The sequence below is a fragment of the Crocuta crocuta genome, unplaced genomic scaffold (genome assembly GCF_008692635.1).
Source record: "Crocuta crocuta isolate KB4526 unplaced genomic scaffold, BGI_CrCroc_1.0 scaffold513, whole genome shotgun sequence".
Classification (NCBI taxonomy): Eukaryota; Metazoa; Chordata; class Mammalia; order Carnivora; family Hyaenidae; genus Crocuta; species Crocuta crocuta.
The window spans coordinates 358,748-381,391 of record NW_027527461.1 but is presented as its reverse complement, the minus strand read 5'-3'; the positions used below and the strand labels follow the sequence as shown (position 1 = coordinate 381,391).

General features: G+C 47.3%; 2 protein-coding genes across 2 annotated transcripts in view; one reads left to right on the top strand and one right to left on the bottom strand.

Annotated features, from left to right (window-relative positions):
• Positions 1–3,448, bottom strand: part of ZNF672 (zinc finger protein 672) — a 36,056-nt gene extending 32,608 nt beyond the window's left edge. Inside the window, exon 1 of the mRNA XM_077763632.1 lies at positions 3,384–3,448. The gene's annotated coding sequence lies outside the window, so the exon portion shown is untranslated. The remainder of the gene's footprint in view (positions 1–3,383) is intronic.
• Positions 3,449–4,409: 961 nt separating this feature from the next.
• SH3BP5L (SH3 binding domain protein 5 like) lies at positions 4,410–19,461 on the top strand. Its single transcript, XM_077763580.1, has 7 exons — positions 4,410–4,494; positions 4,970–5,575; positions 13,221–13,283; positions 13,446–13,574; positions 15,765–15,926; positions 16,817–16,990; positions 17,569–19,461. Exons 2-7 carry the CDS (start codon positions 5,393–5,395, stop codon positions 18,037–18,039), a joined length of 1,182 nt encoding a protein of 393 aa, XP_077619706.1. The 5' UTR covers positions 4,410–4,494; positions 4,970–5,392; the 3' UTR covers positions 18,040–19,461.
• The last annotated feature ends 3,183 nt before the right edge of the window (positions 19,462–22,644 follow it).

Sequence of the window (22,644 nt, the reverse complement as noted above, 5' to 3'; positions counted from 1 at the left end):
TTCTCTCTCTCTCTCTCAAGATAATTAATCTTAAAAGAAAATGTTAAAAAATAAAAAGAGGGAGGCAAACCATGAGACTCTTAAACATAGAGAACAAACTTGAGGGTTGATGTATGGACATGGGTGGGAGATGGTCCTAAATGAGTGATGGTCATTAAAGAGGGCACTTGCTGGTATTGGCACTGGCTGTTATATATAATAGGTGAGTCACTAAATTCTATTCCTGAAACCAATGCTACACTGTATTTTAACTAATATGACTTTAAATTTTTTTAAAAAAGTTAATTTAGAACATTTCTGTGAAGAAATTAAAAATAAAAATTACCAATAAAAGCTTAAGAAAATTTAGTTTACTGAGAATTGACTTGTGATACTACCTAGTAACTGATGGTGTTACTGACAACTTTATATGGCTTTTATATCTTTATATTTCATTAACTGACTTTGTCGACAGGGGTTAGTTGCCCGTTTATCTGTGTCAGGGACAGGAAGGGGGTGCACTTGTGGTAGAGAGATCATGTAAACCTGTGCTGTCCAATATGTTAATCACTAGCCACATATGGTTAACTAGTATTATTTTAAAATTTTTTAAATGTTTTATTTCTAAGAGAGGGAGAGAGACAGCATGAGCAGGGGAGGGTCAGAGAGGGAGATACAGAATCCAAAATAGGCTCCTGGCTCTGAGCTAGCTGTCAGCACAGAGCCCGATGCAGGGCTCAAACCCACGAACAGTGAGATCATGACCTGAGCCAAAGTCGGACACTTAACCAACTGAGCCACCCAGGCACCCCTCTACTATTATTTTAAAGATTACATTTTTCAGTAATCTCTACACCCAACGTGGGGCTAAAACTCACAACCCCAAGATCAAGAGTCAAATGCTTCACTGACTTACCAATCAGGTGTCCCCACACTTAATGGCTATTTAAAATAGTTTTAATGTCTATTTAAACTTACATTATTTAGTTTAGTTGCACTAGCCACATTTTAAGGTTTCTAGAGTCCCACACGTGGTTAGTGAATACCAACCATATTGTGCAAAAATTTCTATCATTGCTGAAAGTTCTATTGGACAGAGTTGAAGACTCTTGAGGTACATTATCTACAGTGGAGGTGGGGAAAGGTCTAAACTGAAGCAATGACAATCAAATGGTGACAACGGATCTATTGAGATACTTAATGTACTTCAGAGTGAAGAGAGAGATTCATTTAGGAGGTCTTCTGTTTCTCCCTAGGTAAATGGGTGGATGGTAGAACCATTCACCAACAAAGCAACATAGAAGGATTTGGGAAAGAGGATGAAATCAGATTAATACTCAGTGAGAGACATCCCTTGCACAGGCCAATGATCTGAGAAGCTGCTGGATCTCAGAATGTGATCTGTGGGGAGTCTGGATGGAGACAGAGTTCCAAGAAAGGAACAGTAGCCATGAGTAGGGCCATACACTTGGGTGAGGGCTCTCAAAGAAAGCAGGATGCATGAGATGATCAGAGACTAGCATCGGGGCCTCAGAGGCCCTTGCTAAATTCTGGGTAAGGTTTTCAAACATGAGCGGGTCATGAAATCAGAACAGGTCTCCACCAGCATTAAAATATTAATACACTTTGCATATAATTTAAGAACTTTCAGATCTTTCCCTGAAACTTTTATTATAAATATATTTACACAAATATATGTATACTGCATTACAAGGTAAAACATTTTTGGGTTGTGGTCCAACTAGTTTGAACGTCAACTGATTTCTAAAACGAGTACCACAGACTGTAAGCTACATGCAAACTGGGACAAGTGTCTTTTTTCTCATCACCTAAAATCGTGGCACATGCTAGACACTTAGTAAAGACATAATGCATGAAGAGGATGAATCAACAGGCCAGAAAAACAAGAGGAAGCCCAGGACAAGGGTGACTCAGAAGCTAAAGAAGGATGAGGGAGAATAAATAACGCAGTATCAAATACCAGTCACTTGGTGATACTCAGAGCATGGATGACTTTGTCTGCAATTTCTGTGGATTGGCAGCAGAAGCCAGACTGCAGAAGTAAATGGGAGGGGAGGAAGTAGAGATGAGGCAAATGACAGCAGAGAGACATTTGTTTTGTATTGCAGATGTGAAAGTTCAATATGTGTCTGGAAGAGATTCAGGAAGGGTATGCTCTAGAGCTGTGCTATCCAATGGAATCACATATGGCTATTTGAATTAGAATTTAAAAATATTTAAGTTTATTTATTTTGAGACAGAGAGATAGCATGAGCGGTAGAGAAGCAGAGGGAGACAGAGAACTCCAACCAGGCTCTGCACTGTCAGCACAGAGCCCGATGTGGGGCTCCAAACAGGAACCATGAGATCATGACTTGAGCTGAAACAGAGTTGCTTAACCAACTGAGCCACCCAGGTGCCCCTATTTAAATTAGAATTAAATTTTAAAATGCTGTTCCTTAATAGGCCACATGTGGCTAGAGGCTGCCAGATTACTCAGAACTGAAACAGAACATTCCCATCATTGCTGCAGAAAAGTCTATTTGAGAGTGCTGTTCTAGAAAAAGGTTTTAATTCATGTCTGTACTGGCCTCAATAAAACAAGCCAGTGTACACTGCTCCCCAAACTCCTCCTACTTGAAACATTATCCAAATCCAGCAAAAAAAAAAAAAAAAGGCTGGAGATACTACAATCAATACATGATGATATTACATTTGGTCTCAGTGAAAGTTAATCCCAGGAAAAGCCAGTGGAGACATCAGGGAGGCTACTGACCTTCAGGATGTGATCTAGGGGTAGTCTGGGCATTACATGTATTCATGATTTACCCTCCCAAATGCAAGAAAAAATACGTGACAACTAGAAGCAGCTCATGATTGCTAATGACTGAATGCACAGGGAAAAGGCGCTGTGGTACAAGGTATAAGGATGACTGACACTGGATAGAAAAGAGTGGGAGAATTCAGGCTAGGTTAGACAGAAGATGGTTGGGTAAAAAGAGAGTCATTATAGTGAAACTCCAGTTTAAAAAAATAAACAAAATTACTAGCAGAGAACAAATAAATACATTGTTTCTTATTTCTATATGTAATTTTCATGGCTACCTGACTAACAAAAAACAATGTGATAGAAGAGAGGTATTATCCGTTAAGACCTGTCCACTTAGACGCTGTTCAAGGAGATTCCCGCTGACTCACTGGAGAAGTCACTTTTAAAATTAAAAAATGTTCCAATTTTGTGGGGGAGGAATATCACTTTTAAAGGACTATAACTCTAGAGGGAGAAAACCAAATGGAAGAAGATATTCAGTTCATTTGCCTTTTCCACCTAGGATAAGTATGGTCTTTTGCAAAAATAAAACGTGAATCCCTCAAGTCTTCCACCTAGCCTCGCCTGGCGTTACCTGGGAGTGACCACCAGGTCATTGATATAACAAGCTCCTCGTGGGCTTTTAAGCACGGAGTTCGGGTTGCCTAGATTTTTTTTTTTTCCCTAGGAGAGAGAGAGAGAGAGAGACAGCGTGAGCAGGGGAGGGTCAGAGAGAGAGGGAGTCACAGACTGAAACAGGCTCCGGGCTCTGAGCTGGCAGTCAGCACAGAGCCCGACGCGGGGCTCGAACCCATGAACCGCGAGATCATGACCTAAGCGAAAGTCGGACGCTCAACCGACTAAGCCACCCAGGCGCCCCTGGTTGCCTAGATTTCTAATTAGTGCTCAAACGGGATGGTCTGCGAGAGAGGGCATGACTCCGGGAAGGGCTGGAGAGTCAAAGTTCCGGGGTCACGGTAATGGCGCCGGCCGGAAGCCTCGAGGAGATGGATTACTTATCAGGGCTGTCCGTTTTAAACGTCGATACTAAGAGCATCGCTTACTCCACCGGAGGGTTTACGGATAGTTACTTCTGGAAAACGACCTTACGTCCCAACTGCAGAGTGCCCCTGACCTGGATCCGAGCCACCAGACAACAGCCGAGGCAGAAGCCAAAAAGCTCGTTTCCGGCGCCGCTTCTGACTTCCTGGGCGAGACCGGAAGTAGTTTTCCGGCATCCAGAGCCGCAGAACGTAAAACAAGATGGCAGCACTCTGTCTGAAGGGATTGTCCAATCTCCGTTTTATTCCTACCACCTCTCTACCCACCAAAGACTCTCGATTTACATTACCCAAACTAGTTTTTCTCACCACAACACTTTCATGTTTCAGTTTCATTCACTAGGGGTGGAAGATGGGTTGGAGGCAGCGCTAGGCGGCGACCATGAGTGCCATGGAGCATCATTTTGTACGGAAACCGGAAACCAAAGTCTGGGCGGGGACCAGGTACCCGGGAATCCAGACGTGGCCCGACTGGCCTGGAGAGCGTGGGGGGAGGGGCGAAAGGGCTGGAGGGCGTTGTTAGTGCATGATGTATTTCCGCTTCCTCTCGGCCCAGTAGCATTTGGTTGGACAAGCTTGTTGCGGGGAGGGAGGGGGAAGATTGTTTGCAGTGGAGGAGCTCAGTGTACGGTAATGTAAACTGAGGTATGGTTCTGTGTCTGAGACCCAGGGCTTTGCTCCCGCCTGTGTAGAGATCTGGGAGCAGGGTTTTCGGGACAGAGGGAGATTATGGGGTTGGAGCCTGGAGGCTCATATTGTCCGCAGGTTTGGAGAGAGTAGGTGGGGCGGGGCTGGGGGGTTACTAGGTGAATTTGCAAAGCCTGGCGTGGGTGGAGTGGGGGCGGGCGAAAGAAAAGGGAGGATGGAGGAGAGAGGGAGAGCTCCGAAGGAAGTCTGGAAAGCGCAGATCGGGGAGGGGCTGGGCGCGCGGAGCTGGGACGCGGGAGGTTTAGGATCTCAAGTCCTTGAGGGCTGAGGAAAGTACTCGTGGTGGGGGCTTTTCAGAATAGTGGCGTGTGAAAGGACGAGAGTGAAGTTCTGGGAAGGCTGAGGGATTGGAAGGGGCTCGTGGCCTGTGTCCTGATGCTGCCCATGTACTTGGCCTTTGTTTCCCTTGCAGCTCCCAGAGAGTATCATCCCACAGCCTCGGTTCGGGCCCAGCCTTCTCTCTCCAGTTGCCGCCACAGCCTGGAGGCGCCTGCCTCAGCCCTCCCGAATGGTGCTACTCCTCGAAGGCCTCGGCCCAGGATCCAAACCCCCTTTGCCCCCTGCCTCGGAGCGGTTGCTCCGGGTTTCTCCTGGTGGACTCCCCGTGACGGGGACGGAAGAACTTTTGCGACAAGGCTATAGTTCTAGGAACCCCACTGACAACGTGAATCTTGGCCTCTAACTCAGTGTGAGGTCATTCTTGTGTCCTTTTTTACACCTTTTGAGAAGTGAAACCCTCCCTGTTACCTGGAGCCCGGGAAGCCCCAAGCTGGGGCCCTGGTCCCAGCATGTCAATCCTCTCTTGTGCATAGGGCTGTGCCCTTTCCCCATTAGCATGGCTGAATTCAGGCAGGTTCCAGGGGGGCGGGAGACCCCGCAGGGGGAACTTCGGTCTGAGGTTGTAGAGGATGAAGTCCCTCGGAGCCCAGTCGCAGAGGAGTCCGGAAGAGGCGGTAGCAACAGCAGTGAGACCAAATTGTCTCCAAGAGAGGAGGAAGAACTGGATCCTCGCATACAGGTGAGAAAACTAAAGAGAAGGGAGAGACAGGGAGCCCAGATCCCAGTTTTCCTGAAGAGCTGTCTGATAAATGAAAGGTTGGAATTACTCTCTCACCAGCGCGCTGGGGCAGGAAAGGAAAACAAGTTTGTTAGCAAATCATTGTAGGATAGTGTGACAGGTGCTCTTCTAAGACCTGCACCCCAGTGCAGAGAAAGGCCTGGCCTGAGTGCCTGGGGTGTGCTGCTGAAGACTTAACTGACAAAGGGAACCAATACATTGGCCTCAGATGCAGGGCTTCATTTCTGTCAGCGGAGAGTAAAACTATTCTCCTTTCAACTAAGTAAAAGGGCCCTTGGCCCAGAGATGCGGTATGAGTGAGAGGCACTTTTGAATCTTCTCTTCTCTCACCTTCTCATCAGTGCCTCCCAGGGATGTTCACATCTGTAAAGGGTGAGATATTTCATGTCTTACAATGCCTCAACAGATGGAGGCCTATAAGGAAATCTGATGTGTTTATGGAGTTGTATTAGCTGTGGTCTGTCCTTAATAATATAGATTCCAAGTTATGAGGATATTGGTTATTCCAGATGAATGGAAAAGCTGATTTATTGCCTTGGAGCATTTACAGGCGAGTAGTTGGTAGGATGGTGAAGGAGCAGTGGATGAGGAGGACAGAGACCATGTGGAGGAGATGCATGGTTGGCCGAGGGGGGGGTTGTAGTGTTTCTATGCATTGGCTGGGAAGGGTTTCCTGGGAAAGCTGCTTGGGTAAGTGAGGGCAGGAAGTACTATGTGTTTGGGGCTCAGTCTGCCATAAAGTCTGGTAGCATCTCCAAGATTCTGATTTGGAGGTGACTCACACCTCTTTAGGTGAGCAAGGCTTGCATTCCTGGGCTTCTCTGTCAACAAACCATTATTGGATTGCTTCAGTGAGTCAAGAAGAAATCAAATCTGGCCCTAGCATCCTTCTTGCTCTCTTGGTGGGGATTCCCTGGATGTTGGGCAGAGGAACTGAGTCCATGCTTATATGGGAGATGTAGTGAGCCATTCTTTTACTGGCATGAGTCAGTAATTTATTTCTGTCCTATCTCATGGGTGTTGCATTGAAAACAGCTCAATTTCTCCTGCTAATTGTACAGATTTGTTATCTACTGAGGAAATAAGTTACAATGAAAAGCACATTGGCCTGAGATTGAAGCAACCTCTAGCCTCATGATTTGTGATTTTCGTGCAAGTTATGCAGTCTCTAAGCCTCACTAACTTCATCTATAAAGGGGTTGGTCCAGTTGATTTGCACAACTGCTCACTCTGCTCTAACATAGTCCTACGATTCTTTACTGTTACAACTCTTTTGGTTATCTCTTGGTGAAAGTTTAGAGGTAGTACTTTGGGAAAGAGACTCTTGTCTGTTGTGTTGGGAGGAGGGCTGTGTGGTGGGTTCATACGCCTCCTCCCAACATTCCTTGCTCTGCTCCAGGGGAGAATCTACTGTGGTTTCTTTGCTCATTCTCTCCTGCTCCTCTGTATTTTTCCAGCACCCACACAGGCAAAGGCAGTAGTACCAAGAATCACTCTCATGTTGTGCTATTCACTAAAGTAGCTATTAGCCACATGTGGCTACTTAAGTAAAAGCAATTAAAATTAAATAAAACTTAAAAATGCAGTTCTCCAGCTGCTTGTTGATATTGCAGAAGTAGAACATTTTCATCATCATAGTTCTATTAGATGAGCTCTGTGAGGGTTGAACAGGCCTAGATTTGCCTTAAATCCAGGGAGCTTGCAGTGTTGTTAATTGGAGCAAGGGGGACAGGCAGATTATAATCTCTCTTGCTAAACTGGGAGGCACATTGTGGAATGGTGTGGGTTATGTAGGGAGGAAAGGTCTTGTTTTAGAGGCCTCCCCTTTTGATAGCATACTCATGGCTGGGCCAGTACTCTGCACCTTCTTGCCACGTGGAAGAGGCAGCCTGATGTGAGGGGCACCCTTCAGAGAGGAAGCTGGCAGCATTCAGCCCTTATGGGTTTGGTCTCCTCTAGATAAGGAAGAGATTACTGTGTGTCTTTTGAGGTCCCTCTCATTGTTGACAGTGCACAAGGCCATGTTATCCTGCTAACTCTGTTTCAGTGCTTTAAATGGATTCTCAGTGCATTCTGTGGGTCTCCGCCAACAGATCCGTCATAATCCACCAGTGAGTTTTAAAAACACCTGTTCCTGGGGTGCCTGGGTGGCCCAGTCTGTTGAATGTCTGACTCTTGATTTTGGCTCAGGTCATGATTTCAGGGTAGTGGGATTGAACCTTGCATCAGGCTCTGTCCTGTGAGCCTGTTTAATAAGATTCTTTCTCTTTCTGCTCCTCTCTCTCGTTCATGCACATATGCGCGCTCTCTCTCTCTCTCTCTCAAAATAAAATAAAAGAGTAGAGTAGAAAAGAAAAGAAATACCTGTTCCTGAGCTATGCCTAGACATGTGAATTCTGGTCTCGTTGGGGGTGAGAAATGGTTCTAACACACAGCCTACACGTGCCCACTGACCCAGGGATATCCCAAAGGCTAGGGACTCTGATCAGGTATTTTCTGGGACTCCCAGAAATGGTTGCCCCTAGGGCAAGGCTTTTACTCATATGGGAAATGGGGTTTCTTGGCAAGCAGTTCATGTCCCCATTGTCTGATGGGATACCGCTGGAATTTGGAGGCAAGCCAGCTGGAGATCAGCTCTAGGCCCACCTGGAGTGTGCTGTTGCCTGTGGAAGGCCACTGACTTAGTCTCCATGTTTTGAGCTCTGCATAGTTCTCTGAGGCCTTATGGCTGGTCCTCAACTTTCTGAGATAGTATCTCTGTGGAAGGAAGGAGTGAAGGATGGTGCTAGGGTGGACCTAGGTCTCTTCCCCTGTGACTTTCTCAGTTCCCTTTTTGATGATGGGTACATTCATCTTCAGGTATACAGTCACTCACCTCCTCCTCAGACTCTTCAGAGTGACTTTGCAACCTCTTCATCCTCATCTGAAGTATCTGTTTAGCTCTCATAGGATCGTCCTATTTCCCTCACTTCTCAGTCCTTGAGCCATGCATCACCCTGGCCCTGCATCATCATGACCTTGTGTGTTTTAGTAGCCTGTAAAAGATGAGCAGGCACATCTGTAGACAGACCACCCATGCCTTTGACTCAGTGGCCTGGCGTCCTGGGAATGTGCCTGCTGTGCCTGGGGAAGGTTGCCCTCCCTGCTGGCTGTGGACTCATTGATGGATGATGCCTGCTGACTCAGACTTCATCCTCTTCAGATTTCCATTTCAGCCGGTGCCAGAAGTCCATGGTGAAGCAGGTCAAATGTAATGTGTTGCCAGCTTCCCAAAACAAAGCTCTGAGTGCTCATTGGCTTCCTGCTCAGCCTTTGCCCTGGGTCTGGCTCAGTCTGCTTGTCCCCCTCCCCAACCCCCTTGCTCACCTACCATCTAGCCTAGTAGTTCCCCAGTCTTCTTGTCCTGTTAAAAAGAGCTTTGTGACTGAGAGGCAGACCTCATCATCAAAAGACATTTTTAATTGTTGGAAATGCTGTGGGGATGCATGTTCCCTTATAGAAAGATGTGCCCGCTCCTTCCATTTTCCAACAGTTAGAGCCCTTCACATCCTTTTTCTGGTGAGGGTGACTTATGTAGAAACATTCATTCCTGTGATGATCTTGTTGATCTTGATGATCTGAAAGGACTTGGCTGTGGAACTAAGTGGGATCCAGACTTGGACCTTGGTTTGCCCATTAGAATGTTGCAAGCTGGCCTTTACCCACCTCCTTCTCTTCTCCTCCAGAATCAGTTTATTGCCTCCCGAGGCATATCCTTTTCCCACTAGGACTGTGGTTTTTCTAGGTGATGGTACTCCTGTCTACTCTGAGGCATCCATCTGAGGATGCCCTTAGCCCTAGGATGGTGGTCACAATAGCAGGAAAGCCAGATCCAAGGTTAGTTCCCTGATGCAATTTCCATTCTGCCTCTAATTCTCCATGCCATTGTTTTTTGTTTTTTGCAAAAAAAAAAAAAGTAGCTTTTCTATTTTCTTTATTTTAATTTTTTAACTTATTTTTTAATTTACATCCAAGTTACTTAGCATAAAGTGCAACAGTGATTTTAAGAGTAGATTCCTTTAGCTCATCCCCCCTCCCACAACCTCTCCAGCAACCCTCTGTTCTCCATATTTAAGAGTCTCTTATTTTGTCCCCCTCCCTGTTTTTATATTATTTTTGCTTCCCTTCCCTTATGTTCACCTGTTTTGTATCTTAAAGTCCTCATATGAGTGAAATCATGATATTTGTCTTTTTCTGACTGACTAATTTCGTTTAGCATAATACCCTCTAGTTCCATCCATGTAGTTGCAAATGGCAAGATTTCATTCTTTTTGATTGCCGAGTAATACTCCATTGTATAATATATATACTACATCTTCTTGATCCATTCATCCATTGATGGTCATTTGGGCCCTTTCCATACTTTGGCTCTTGTTGATAGTGCTGCTATGAACATTGGAGTGCATGTGCCCCTTCAGAACAGCATCGGGTAATTGGGTAGTTCTATTTTTAATTTTTTGAGGAACCTCCATACTGTTTTCTAGAGTAGCTGCACCAGTTTGCATTCCCATCAGCAGTGCAAAAGAGATTCTCTTTCTCTGAATCCTTGCCAACATCTATTGTTGCCTGAGTTGTTAATGTTAGCCATTCTGACGGGTGTGAGGTCCATTGTTTCTTACTAGCAAATTTGAATGTGTTGAGAAAGAGAATATTCTGGCGGGAGCTACGAAAGCACTGTCACCTCCTCTTCCAGATAGTCTGAAACCCTCTTGGGCCTAATCAAGCTGGAGGAAACCAGTCCCACAGTGAAAGAGGTTGCCTCTCACCCTAACAGAAATTGCCTTTTGTGAGGGCCCTTGGGGTGATTCTATCCACTGAAGGCTATGTCCTTGTTAGGAAGGCACTGTGAAACCCTGAGCTCTGTGTGTCTAGTGGTACTGGCTCTGTCCCCAGGCCTCTTCTGGGGTCCTGTGAGCCATGCCAGCTGCTAATGGTTCCACAGTGTTTTGTCATGATCTTATGGACACTGGGTTGTGTGAGTAATCAGGTTTCTCATGTGTACCAACATCTAGACCCACAGTGTCCAATGTGGGAGCCACATGCTGCTGGCCAAGTTGAGATATACCTTAAGGGTCAAATGCACAAGGATTTCAAGGGCATAGGTTAAGAAGAATGTAAAAGTGTTTTATAATTTATGTTGAAAACATGTTAAAATTATAATATTTTGTATATATTGGGTTAAATGAAATATTACAGTGTTATCTGTTTGATTTTGCATTTTTTATTTATTCATCTTAGAGAGAGGGAGACAGAGACTCCTAAGCAGGCTCCACACTGTCAGCACAGAGCTGGATGCAGGGCTCAAGTTCATGAACCATGAGACCATGACCTGAGCTGAAATGAAGAGTTGGACTCTTAACCAACTGAGCTATCCTTGCGCCCCTCTTTTTTTTTTTTTTTAATTTTTTAAATGTTTTATTTATTTCTAAGAGAGTAAGAGAGAGACCGCATGAGCAGAGAAGGGTCAGAGAGAGAGAGGGAGACAGAGTCTGAAGCAGACTCCACGCTCTGAGCTGGCTATTAGCACAGAGCCTGATGTGGGGCTCAAACCCACGATCTGTGAGATCATGACCTGAACCGAAGTTGGATGCTCAACCGACTGAGGCATCCAGGCACCCCTCTTTTGCATTTTTTAAAAACAAGGCTGCCAGAAAACTAAAAATTCAATGTCAGTCTCAAAAGTTTTGTTGGACAGTTCTGCTCTGTGAAGTTAAGAGCCAAATTTATGGCCTCCTTTGAGGCAGTCTGCATTGTAGTAGGTATGCGTATTTTCATATCCTTGTTCCTGTTCTATGCTTCTTCCTTTCATTGTAGTTTGGGCATATAACTTGGTTTCCTGCATTCTTACTTGTTGGCTCAAATCTTTCAGGGTTTGAGGACAGGCACAGAAATAAAAAGAGTAAAAGGATCATATATTGGGTTGTTGGAAGGGCCAAATGAGGTGTGTGGGAGCTATTGATGGCAGCATTGCTCACTGCCAAATGCAGGTTATGTCTGGGTCATGGTCAGCAGGCAGATGCAGCCTAAGTTCCATTATCCTGCCCAGGGGCTGCAGGGCTCCTGGGAGAGGATCCCATAGTTGAGCATCAGGCATTTCACTGGGCATTGATCCTCCTCAGGAGTATCCTTGGCGTGCTGGGCTCTAGGAACTTGACTGATAAAGGACAAGGAGCATACTTGAGGCCAGCACGTCTCCCTATTTTCTGCCATGTCAGTGAAAGGCCCAAGTGGTTCTGTTGCTTCTTTCTATAGCTTCGGGGCCAGTGAGATCCTTAAGTCAGCATGTCTGGTGACTTGTTCCCAAGGTTCTCCCTCACTGCCACAGAATCTGTTGTGTGAGGACCTAGGATCTCTGTCAGCCAACTGCCCAAGTAAGCCTAAAGTTCTCTTGAACCATGGGATCGTCCCTAATTTGACCGGACCCTCATGATTCTGTATCCTGCATTTCTCTGGAATCTGCTGTGTCCTACCTGGAATACTGCAGACAGCCTCCACTTCTGTCTCCTTGACCACTGTAAACTTTCCATATACTGCTCAGATTCCCCCTTCCTTTTTAAAATTTAAAAAAAAAAATTAATGTTTATATTTTATTTTATTTTTGAGAGAAAGACAGTGTGAGCAGAGGCAGGCAGAGAGAGGGAGACATAGATTCCGAAGCAGGCTCCAGGCTCTGAGCCATCAGCTCAGAGCCCAATATGGGGCCTGAACTTGCGAACCGCGAGATCATGACCTAAGCTGAAGTCAGACGGCTAACCGACTGAACCACCCAAGTGCCCCTCAGACCCACCTTCCTAAACCACAGACCAGGTGGTGCCAGGCTCTGAGGGGAACCTGCCATTGGGAAAAGTTCTGGTATCCTTCCTCCTGTATTCCAGCCTTGTGGTCTTCTCACCTGACAAGCTGCCTGCCCTGAGCATCTGCTTGTCTTTTCTGTGTATCTATCAAGGCCCAGCCTAGGAGCAAGTCCTCAGGACATCCTGCCTGGCCTTTCCTGCCTTGGTAGGTGTTCCTGCTGCCCCCACCAGGCTCTCCTCTTGTAGTTCCTCACACTACTGATGGCCTTTTTCTTACTTACTGAGTCGGGAGCTGCTGCCTCTTTGTTTTCTGAATTCTCGAGTATCATGATGTTGAGCTGTGATAAGTGTGTAGTAAATGTGTGATGAGTGAGTGGCCTACTGTTCCTCTCTCAGGAACAGAGACTGCTAGCTCCAAGGAAACTTCTCTTGGCTGGAGTGTGGAGAAAAGGTGGCATGTTCTGATGAAGAGAGGGCAGGCTTGCTACCACTATGCTGTGTGCATGTGCATGTTCTATTCTCTGAATGTTGATTTCCTCATCTTTAAACTGGGGATTTTACTGTCTGATGCAGAGGTGGAGTTGTGAGGATTACAGAAGATTGTAGGTTAGGTCTTCTGCACAGAGGCATTCAGCAGTGCCTTTCTCCATTTCTTCCCTTCCCTAGTCAGGTGGGCTTTCCCTCCCAATCCACATGGTTCATAGGAGGCTACTTTTTCCCGCTGCTCTAATTTTTTCCCCTCTCTGTGGCAGGAGGAGCTAGAGCATCTGAATCAGGCCAGTGAAGAGATCAACCAGGTGGAGCTGCAGCTGGATGTGAGTGTTGATCCTTTTCTGCATACCCTTGACCTGGTCTCTGGAGGGGTCTTCTTTTCTCCCTGTTCAATACAGTGCAGAGGAAGGGGCATGTATGAAAAACAAGAGAGGTTGGGACCCACACCTGTCTTCTTTCTGCCCATGTCCCTGTCCCTTTGCCAGGAGGCCAGGACCACCTACCGGAGGATCCTGCAGGAGTCAGCAAGGAAGCTCAACACACAGGGCTCCCACTTGGGGAGCTGCATCGAGAAGGCCCGGCCCTACTATGAGGCTCGACGGCTTGCTAAGGAGGTATGGCTAGCTGATACACATTCCAGGAGGGCTGCATGTGGAGCCCGGCCCTAGACTCTTCTTGTTACATAGCACACTTTCTGGTTTCTCTACTTCTCTTTGCTTTGGTTAATGTCTCTCTTTTCTTTGCTCACATCTCCATTCCTTTACCCTTTTCTTTCCCCCCCTTTTTTACACAAATAATGTGGGTTCACTGTTGAAAGACTGAAATGTAACTGTAACTATAAAAGGAGAAGAAAACCAAAATCACTCCAAATCTTATCATGTGCCTGTTTCACATGTTTTGTACCTAGGATTTATTTTAGTCAAATATGGTAAGATGACAGACACAGAGACAGCTGCCGTGAAAGAAGAGTTTATTACTTAAAATTTTCGAGAAGAAAGGGCATGCCGTACCATGTAGGACTACCTGGGGAAGCACCTGGGTGGGTCAGGAGGCAGAAGACATGAGAGGAAAGCTTGGCTCTGAGCCTTTATTGCCTTTATAATGGAAAGGAGTGGGCAGGGTAGGCAACTTTGACTGAATTTAGAGTTAGATAGCTTGAATAACTGTGGGCTCTGGGCTACAGGGGTAGTTTCTATATTTTGGTACTTCTGTACTGTCCTTTCATCCCCCCCCTTTCCTCCTTCTCCACTCCAGCCTTCCCTCAGCTTTGATTATATTTCAGGCAAAACCTCTTCCTTCCTCTCTGCCCTGTTTGGCCTCCAGTACTTCCCATTTACATTTTCTTCTGACTTAAGAATGTTTCTCTAGGATCTTCTTGAACCTTTGCATCCAGGTGTGGGACTGACAGTCCCCCCCCCACCGCCAGTTGATCCACTCCCTGGATTCTCAAGATTTAAGACTCACATTTTGTTTCGTTTCGCTGGGTTAATGTAGGGCAGGGGAAATAACTGGCTTGGTGTGTGAGAGTTAGATAAAGGAGGTAGTAGGCTTTGGATTGGTTGGTTTGCATTTATTTGCAAAGTGTGCTCACGGAGGAGTTTAGTATCTCTAGAAATTAGCTAGCCCTAGGGGAGCCCCAGGATGTGAAAGCATCATAAAATATCAAAAATAAAAAAAACGTAATTAATGCAATACAGATAACTCCTTAATTTTTGGGTGTGTGTGTATATCCTGGGAAAATGAGATTATATGATATGTGCTATTTTTATTCCTTTATTTTAGTTATTTACAAGTTTCCATGTCAATAAATATACACCCATGCTGTCATTTTTTAAGAGCTGCTTAACATTTCCTTATATTATTATTGTTACTATTCTATTATTCGCTTAATCAGTCCCCTGTAACTGAAAACTTAGTGTTGTTTCCAGTTTTGTGTTTGGTAAGCATGACTGTAAGAGTGCGTGTCTTATTATTTCCTTCAGCTTACATGCTGGACCAGAGGTGATGGTCTCAGGGGTGTACTGTCTTGGTCCATGTCGCTCACCACCTTCAAACTAAAGTGAGGTGGATCTTTCTTTGTTCTCCCTAGGGTACAGGCCTTTGCGAGTGCTGAGTTCCATACATTCACTTTGCAGTGGCAGTATCATTTTCCAGCCTTTTTTTTTTTTTAACAAAAATAAATGTATTTTTGAGGGGGGGGGGAAGAGTGTGAGGAGGGAATGGGAAGAGAGAGACGGAGACCCAGATTCCGAAGCAGGCTCCAGGCTCTGAGCTGTCAGCACAGAGCCCAACATGGGGCTCGAACTCCTGAACTATGAGATCATGACCTGAGCTGAAGTCAGGTGCTTAACCGACTGAGCCACCCAGGTGTCCCGAGTCCTTTTTTTTTCTTAAAGTGTATTTTTTTTTTTTTAATTTTTGAGAGCATAAGTGGGAGAAGGGCAGAGAGGGAGAGGAAGACACAAAATCCAAAGTAGGCTGAGCTGTCAGCACAGAGCCCCACTTGGAGTTTGAACCCATGAAGTGTGAGATCATGACCTGAGCCTGAGTTGGACGTTTAACCAACTGAGCCTCCCAGGTGTCCCATCCAATTTTTATTTCTACATTTATTTCTTTTGAGCCATATCCTTACAAGATAGTCTTTATAGAATGTTGCTTCTTTGGCATTTATCCTTAGTGCAGTTTGGAAAGTGAAGCTGATATTGCACTGGGCCTTCTTCCTCCTCTCATCCTCATCCAGGATGGGTCTCCTTGGGCGGCAGGAGTCCCTTGGGGCTCCCCATCTTGATGGCCCTGTCTTCCAGGCCCAGCAAGAGACACAGAAGGCAGCGCTGCGGTACGAGCGGGCCGTGAGCATGCACAATGCTGCCCGGGAGATGGTGTTTGTGGCTGAGCAGGGTGTCATGGCTGACAAGAACCGGTTGGACCCCACATGGCAGGAGATGCTCAACCACGCCACCTGCAAGGTGAGCCAGGTCTCCTCAGGTTTTGGTACTTCCTGTGCTGTCCTTTCATCCCCCCTCTTTCCTCCTCCTCCACTCCAGCCTTCCCTCAGCTTTGATTATATTTCAGGCAAAACCTCTTCCTTCCTTCCTCTCTGCCCTGTTTGGCCTCCACTACTTCCCATTTACATTTCCTTCTGACTTAATGTTTCTCTGGGCTCTTCTTGAACTTTTGTATCCANCCCCCCAGTTGATCTACCTCTTGGATTCTCAAGATTCAACACTCACATTTTGTTTCATTTAGCTGTGACCCCTCACTTCTGTCTTCACAATGTATCCTTTTCTTACTTTTGGGCTCTGCTAGTGTACCATGATTTCTGAAGTGTAATTTATGTATCATTTCTAAGCTATTCTCAAGGTACTGGGGAGTGGGAGGATCTCTGTCATCAGCTCCAATCCATTAGGGCTGTTAAAACAAAAGAATATAGACTGGGTGGCTTAAGTGAGTTTATTTCTTACAGTTCTGCAGGCTAGGAAGTCCAAGATCAGGTGCAGGCAGATTTGGTATTGGGCGAAGGCCTGCTTCCTGGTTCCTAGACAGCTGGCAGTCTTTTCACTGTGACCTTGTGAGGTCGAAGGAATGAGTGGGAGCTCTCCAGGAACTCTTCTGTGTGAACACTAATCCCATTTATTTATTTAGCGCTCCCACCTGCATAACCTAATCACCTCCAATACCATGACCTTGGGGATTAGGATTTCAACATGAATTTTTTTTTTGGGGGGGGGGGTTGTTGGGAGACACAAACATTTAGTCCCTAGCACCAGTGTCAGCTCCTGAAGGATGATCATGTCTTGAGAGACAAAAGCATGGGTCCTAAGTCAGTGATGTATGTTCTCTGCCCCACCTGGGCCAGGTGAATGAGGCAGAAGAGGAGCGGCTTCGTGGTGAGCGGGAGCATCAGCGGGTGACTCGGCTGTGCCAGCAGGCTGAAGCTCGGGTCCAGGCCCTGCAGAAGACTCTCCGGCGGGCCATTGGCAAGAGCCGCCCCTACTTTGAGCTCAAGGCCCAGTTCAGCCAGATTCTGGAGGTAAGACAGTGGGAGAGGGGGAGGGTGTGTGAATAGGCAGGAAGGGGGTAGGCATAGAGAGTGAGGGCAGTTAGAGGGGGTGTCAGTGCCTCTCTGGGCCATCTGCCAGACCAGTATGGTGGCCTAGGGGGAGGTACATGTGCTAAGAATAACCCCTATGAGTAGGAGTTGGGCTTGGGGAGTGGGTGCTGGTAGAGAATGGAATTGAAAGGAAGTAAATGAGAAAAAGTGGGAATCAGAGGAAACCAGGAAGTATGAGGCTGAGGAACTGGCCAGATAGGGAAAGGGAACAACGGGGAGAGGAGGAATGGGTGGGAATGAGGACCTGGGAGGAAAGTCTTCGAAGGTGAGGAGCAGGGTGGTATTTCTGGGAAAGAGGAAGAGGAGGAAGGGTGAAGAGTAGCTGGGCTGGGTTGGGTGGAGCACTGAAGGTTTGTTTATGTTGGGTGGTGAGCTGGCCTAAGGGTCCAGGATAGGTGGCACCAGTGCAGAGTGCTGAGTGGGGCAGAAGGGACTCTGCTCCAGGAGCCATGTAGAGTTGGCTAGTGGGTCACCTTACTCTGTTCCTCCCTCTGCAGGAGCACAAGGCCAAGGTGACAGAGCTGGAGCAGCAGGTGGCCCAGGCCAAGACTCGCTATTCAGTTGCCCTGCGCAACCTGGAGCAGATCAGCGAGCAGATCCATGCCCGGCGCCGGGGCCAGCCCTCTCATGCCCCTGGCCAGCGGCGCTCCTCCCCCATAGGGGCCGAGGCCGGGCCTGATGGTGGGGAGGATGGAGACAGTGGGATCATCGAAGGGGCTGAAGGTGGGGGCCTTGAGGAGGGCAGTAGCCTGGGGCCTGGCCCTGGCCCCGACACAGACACACTGAGCCTGCTGAGCCTGCGCACTGTGGCCTCAGACCTGCAGAAGTGTGACTCTGTGGAGCACCTGCGGGGCCTCTCAGACCACACCAGTCTAGATGGCCAGGAGCTGGGTTCCCGGAGTGGGGGGCGCTGGGGTAGTGATGGCGGGGGCCGTGGGGGCCGCCACCAGCGCAGCATTAGCCTGTAGTTCATGCTCAGGGTGGCTGGTTCCTTTTAGCACCATTGGTCCACGTAGGGCTCCAAGCTCCCTGTCCTCAGGTCTTTGCTTCCCTTGGAGAGGTCACGTTGGCTCTTGTCTCTGGTGAATTTCTCCTCCTACCCCCCGCTACCCCCCCAGTTTCTTGCAGGTGGCAGCTCTCTTTGCCTTACCCCTTCAGAAGGCTATTTCTATGGCTCTCACATTTGCCCTCCCCCTGCTAGCTTCTCTTGGTCTGATGTTCTTCTGTGCCCCCTTTCTGCTTTCCTTCCATATGTCTGGCTTTCCCCTCAGGGAACTTGGTCTAGAAGGCACAGGGAAGCCCACTGGAGAAGGTGGATGTGGGACCTGAGTCCTGATATGTTGGCCCCCTGGCTTGAGGCGATAGACAGGTGTCCCTCCCATCTTCCCATCTCCTGAGGGGGCCTAGGGATGCTACAGAGCCTCTGTCCTAGCCTGCCTGTATGTTATCTGTAAAATGCACTGTAGGACTGTGTGCCTCTAGAAAACACTACACATCCCTGCAGTGCTCCCTTCTCATGACCTAAGCCACTTTGCTGTGTGTGCCACAAAGCAGGACTTGAAAGGTACCAGTGTCAGAGAAGGTGAAACCCAGCCCCACTGTCCACATAGAGGATACCACCTCCAGACAGGCTCCCATGTGCATGGTGTTTCCCAGCTGGGCTGGGCCTTTAACATTGCCAAGGTGCTAGTGGGTCTCTAACAGGGTCCATATTGGGGGGTGGAGACATAATGAGGTCCTGAAGGCTGAGGCCCTTGTCCTTCCTGCAGCAGAGTTGGGTTTATTTTTCTGGGTGGAGGATGCTGAGCTGAATCTCAGCGCCCTCCTGCAGAGTGGAGTTAGGGAATTTGGTGCTCAATCACTCTCCCTCTCTCTTCCCCAAACCAGACAATACCTACTCCAGGATCCCTTGGGGAATGGGGAACATTCAGGTTTGGCTGCAGAGACTTCTCTGATTCAGGGAAGGGTTGCCCTAGGGTAAGGGGACCCACCCTCCTTTGGGAGGGTTTGGTGGTGCTCCAGGCTGTATGGGAGGAAAGGCGGGGAAGCCACACTGGATCTGGGTGCCTTGGGAGAACTGCTTCTTTCTCCTTTCCCACCCTAAGAGGTCTGAGAGCTGGACTCTGGACAGGACAGCTTGTGCCCAGGCCTGTGTGCTGCTGCCATCAACTGGGAGAAGTGGGCCATCATATGGAGTGTGTTTCCCTGTGCTAAGATGGTCACTATGAGAACCACTGGGTTTGAGGTGGCCATGGGTGGAGGGAAGAAAGGGAGGGAGGACATGGACATGTGTGTGTGCATGTGTTGGGGGGTGTGTGTGAGAGAGTGAGTGTGAGAGAAAGAAAAGGGTCTGCCCCTGATTTTATTTAAATAAAATAGTTTACATAACAGTAATGTTTACTGTCCCTGTTGGGAGCGGGAAGAACATGAGGATGGGGAGCGGGGAAGAGCAGGGCAAAGTGGAGGGAGGCTCTTTGTATGGGGGAGTCAGGGCAGGGGAGATGCCCCCCTTCCTTTCACCTCCAGGCTAGGAGGGGTCTGCAGGGTGGACAGGGCATTGTCAACCACTGGAAGTCCAGACCAGATGAGGGTGCCAATCCTGGATGTGTCTGGATGTGAGTATGAGGGAAGGGGAGGGACAAAAGTGTGGTTGTGAGAGACTTGAATTTCAATAGACTGTAATCTTTGCCCCCTGCAATGTTTAGGACATACTTAGTACTAAGTTTTTTGCTGTTTACCTGAAATTAAAATTTAGTATATGTAAAAGGTGATGCTCAAGTCAGGGTTTGACCTGTTGTGGGAGAGAAAGAGCTTGAATGTTTGGACTCCACAGTCTGTGAAACATCTAGTGGAGTCAGGTTGGGGAGGAATGAGAACCTCAGGAGCCATGGAGATGTAGAGTGAAATCTTTGGATTCAGCACCTTCACCTGCACACCAGAAGTGTGCTGACATGTAGGGCCAGGTGAAGAGGGGATCAGCCAGGAAACGGAGGAGGCTGCCTGGGTGGAGAGTAGGAAGCCAACTGGAAACCTGATGGGAAATGAGAGTCCTGAAGACCCTTGACGGACAGGGTGAAGGCCAGAAGTTGGGACAGGAGAGCAGAACAGTGACGCTGGTGATACCAAATGGCAGATGGGCCATCAGGAGCCATTGTGTTTTGAACACGCACCAGATACTGTCCATGTGAGAGCCTGCCTTTCCTAACCAGGCTTTTTAATAGCAAATTAATTTTTTCCTCACAGTTCCAGAGGAAGTCTGAGGGCAATCTGTTGGTATGATTAGTTCCTTCTGAGGGTTTTAAGAGAAGGATCTGTTCCAGGTCTCTTTCCTTGTCTTGTAGATCTCAGTCTTCTCCCAATGTCTTTACATCTTCCCTGTGTACATGTCTGTGTTCAAATTCCTCTCTTATAAGGACACCAGTCATACAGGATTAGGGTCCACTCTAATTACGTTGTTTTACCTTAATAACCATACAGTCATATTCTGGCTAGCCTACAATTTCAAGATATACATTCTGAGAGAGACACAAGTCAGTTTCTCTCAACAGCAAAAAAGCAAGCCATCACTAAAAATGATATAAATGGTATCTGATCCTGTTCTTTCCATTACATCATCACTGGACTTGTCTACCATTCTGCTTATTGGAATCCCCTTCAACCAACCTCTCTTCCTAACAGAAGTAAAGTGTGATAAAGCAGATGGGTGCCAAGATAATCCCTTTATTACTGGAAGAGGTGCTATGAGAATGCATGGCCCATGTCCTTGGGCAAGTAGGCTTTCTGAGAGGACACCCCAAGGTTGTACTTCCCTCCCAGTCCTTAAAAAAAAAAAATTTAATGTTTTATTTATTTCTGAGAGAGAGAGACAGCATGAACAGGGGAGGGTCAGAGAGAGAGGGAAACACAGAATCCGAAACAGGCTCCAGGCTCTGAGCTGTCAGCACAGAACCCTACATGGGGCTCAGGCCCACGAACTGTGAGATCATGACCTGAGCCAAAGTTGGACACCCAACCGAGCCACCCAAGCGCCCCATTCCCTCCCAGTCCTTGAGAGTGCTGGACCTGCAAGGCTCCCGGTGTGAAGGAGCCCTACAAAAGAAGGACTGTGTGCCCACCCAGTTTCCTCACAAAATCACCTACTAGATACAGCAAGAGTGGAGAAGTAGTAGGAGGCTTTAAAGCTGGTGGCACTTCCTGTGAAAGAAAACAGCTGCAGCAAATAGGCCCCTACACTATCCTAATGATAGGGTACTTGTACTTGCCCATCGTGACTCTTGGCAAGCATATGAATTTACCCACTTTAATTTCCACAACAACAATATGGAGTAGGTAGTACCATGATTATCTTTTCATGGATGAGAATACAGACCTAGCAGGGCTGTCATTCGCCCCTAGCCTTGTAAGAAGGTAATGGAGGCATTTGGACTTGAGTCCAAACACAGGAACCAGAGATGAGAAAGTGGAGTGGGTGTAGTCATCTCTTAGGTTTTACTGGCAAGGGGAGTCAATGAATTTTGCTGTTTTAAGATGAGCAAAAGATGGTCAAATTGGGGTGATGTATCTCATCTCCCCCATTCCTATACCATGTCATGTCACTCATCACACCGAGTGGTAATTAGTTGTTTTGAACAATGTTGTCCCTAAGTGAACAGCTGGGCCTCAGTCTCTCCAGTATTTAATACCTACCTGGCACTTACTCAGTTAACGTGCTTTTGCGTCGTCTCCTCACAATCTGAACCTATGCCAAGTGACTTTGTTAGTACCGTGGTTAGGAGGTCAGCATCTGTATCCACAGTCATAGGATCATATCTCTATGTCTCAAGGGGGAGTTCTCAAATTTCTCTTTGCTCCAATTTTATCACCTATAAAATGAGGAAATGTAGGTGTGCCTAACACTATGCCAGGTCAAAGGATATTAGCCACAATGATCCATATTAGCAGTACTCTGCAGCTTCGAATTGAAATGAACTTCAATTAGGAGGCCTCTTCCTATCCAGTGCTATAGGAGGAGATTATTTATAAAGGTCCCAATGAGGTTTGGGTTTACCTCGTCTGGGTGTATTTTGGTAGTCGCCCTTAACTGCATTTCCTGCGAAGCGAAAATGAACTTCTTGGACTGTCATAGTCCTGTTCTGTCAGCAGAGGGCAGCAGCCAACAGAAAGCAGGGCAATCCGTAGGCTTTGGTCCTGTGCACGTGATCATCCTGCAAGCCTGTGAGCTTTGCCTCCTCGGACACTTGGCGGCTAGTCCTGGGAACCTGGAGGAGTGGGAGATGGAGTGTATGCATCAGAGTTGAGCCCACTTGGGCTTCCTGCATTCCTGATGTGCTTGGATCTCCTGTTGTGTGTGAAAACTGGTTCAGGTCTTGGGTGCAGCTGGTCATTTGAGACCAGATGCTCTGTGCTTCTTGGTGCCTTGTTCTCAGAACTCATCTCTTTCCTTGTCCTCTTTAATGCCACTTCCCTCTCTCGTCTTCAGCCTCCTTGCATATTCGCCTCTTGACAAGTCCCCTTGGCTTCCCTCTACCACCACTCCTGAGCCCTTGACTTCCCCTTTGTCCACTATTCCGGAC

Coding starts and splice junctions, on each gene's coding strand:
- SH3BP5L (XM_077763580.1), top strand. CDS start 5,393: ATGGCTGAATTCAGGCAGGTTCCAGGGGGGCGGGAGACCCCGCAGGGG. Junction 13,575..15,764: donor CTCGACGGCTTGCTAAGGAG/GTATGGCTAGCT, acceptor CCTGTCTTCCAG/GCCCAGCAAGAGACACAGAA. Junction 15,927..16,816: donor TCAACCACGCCACCTGCAAG/GTGAGCCAGGTC, acceptor CACCTGGGCCAG/GTGAATGAGGCAGAAGAGGA.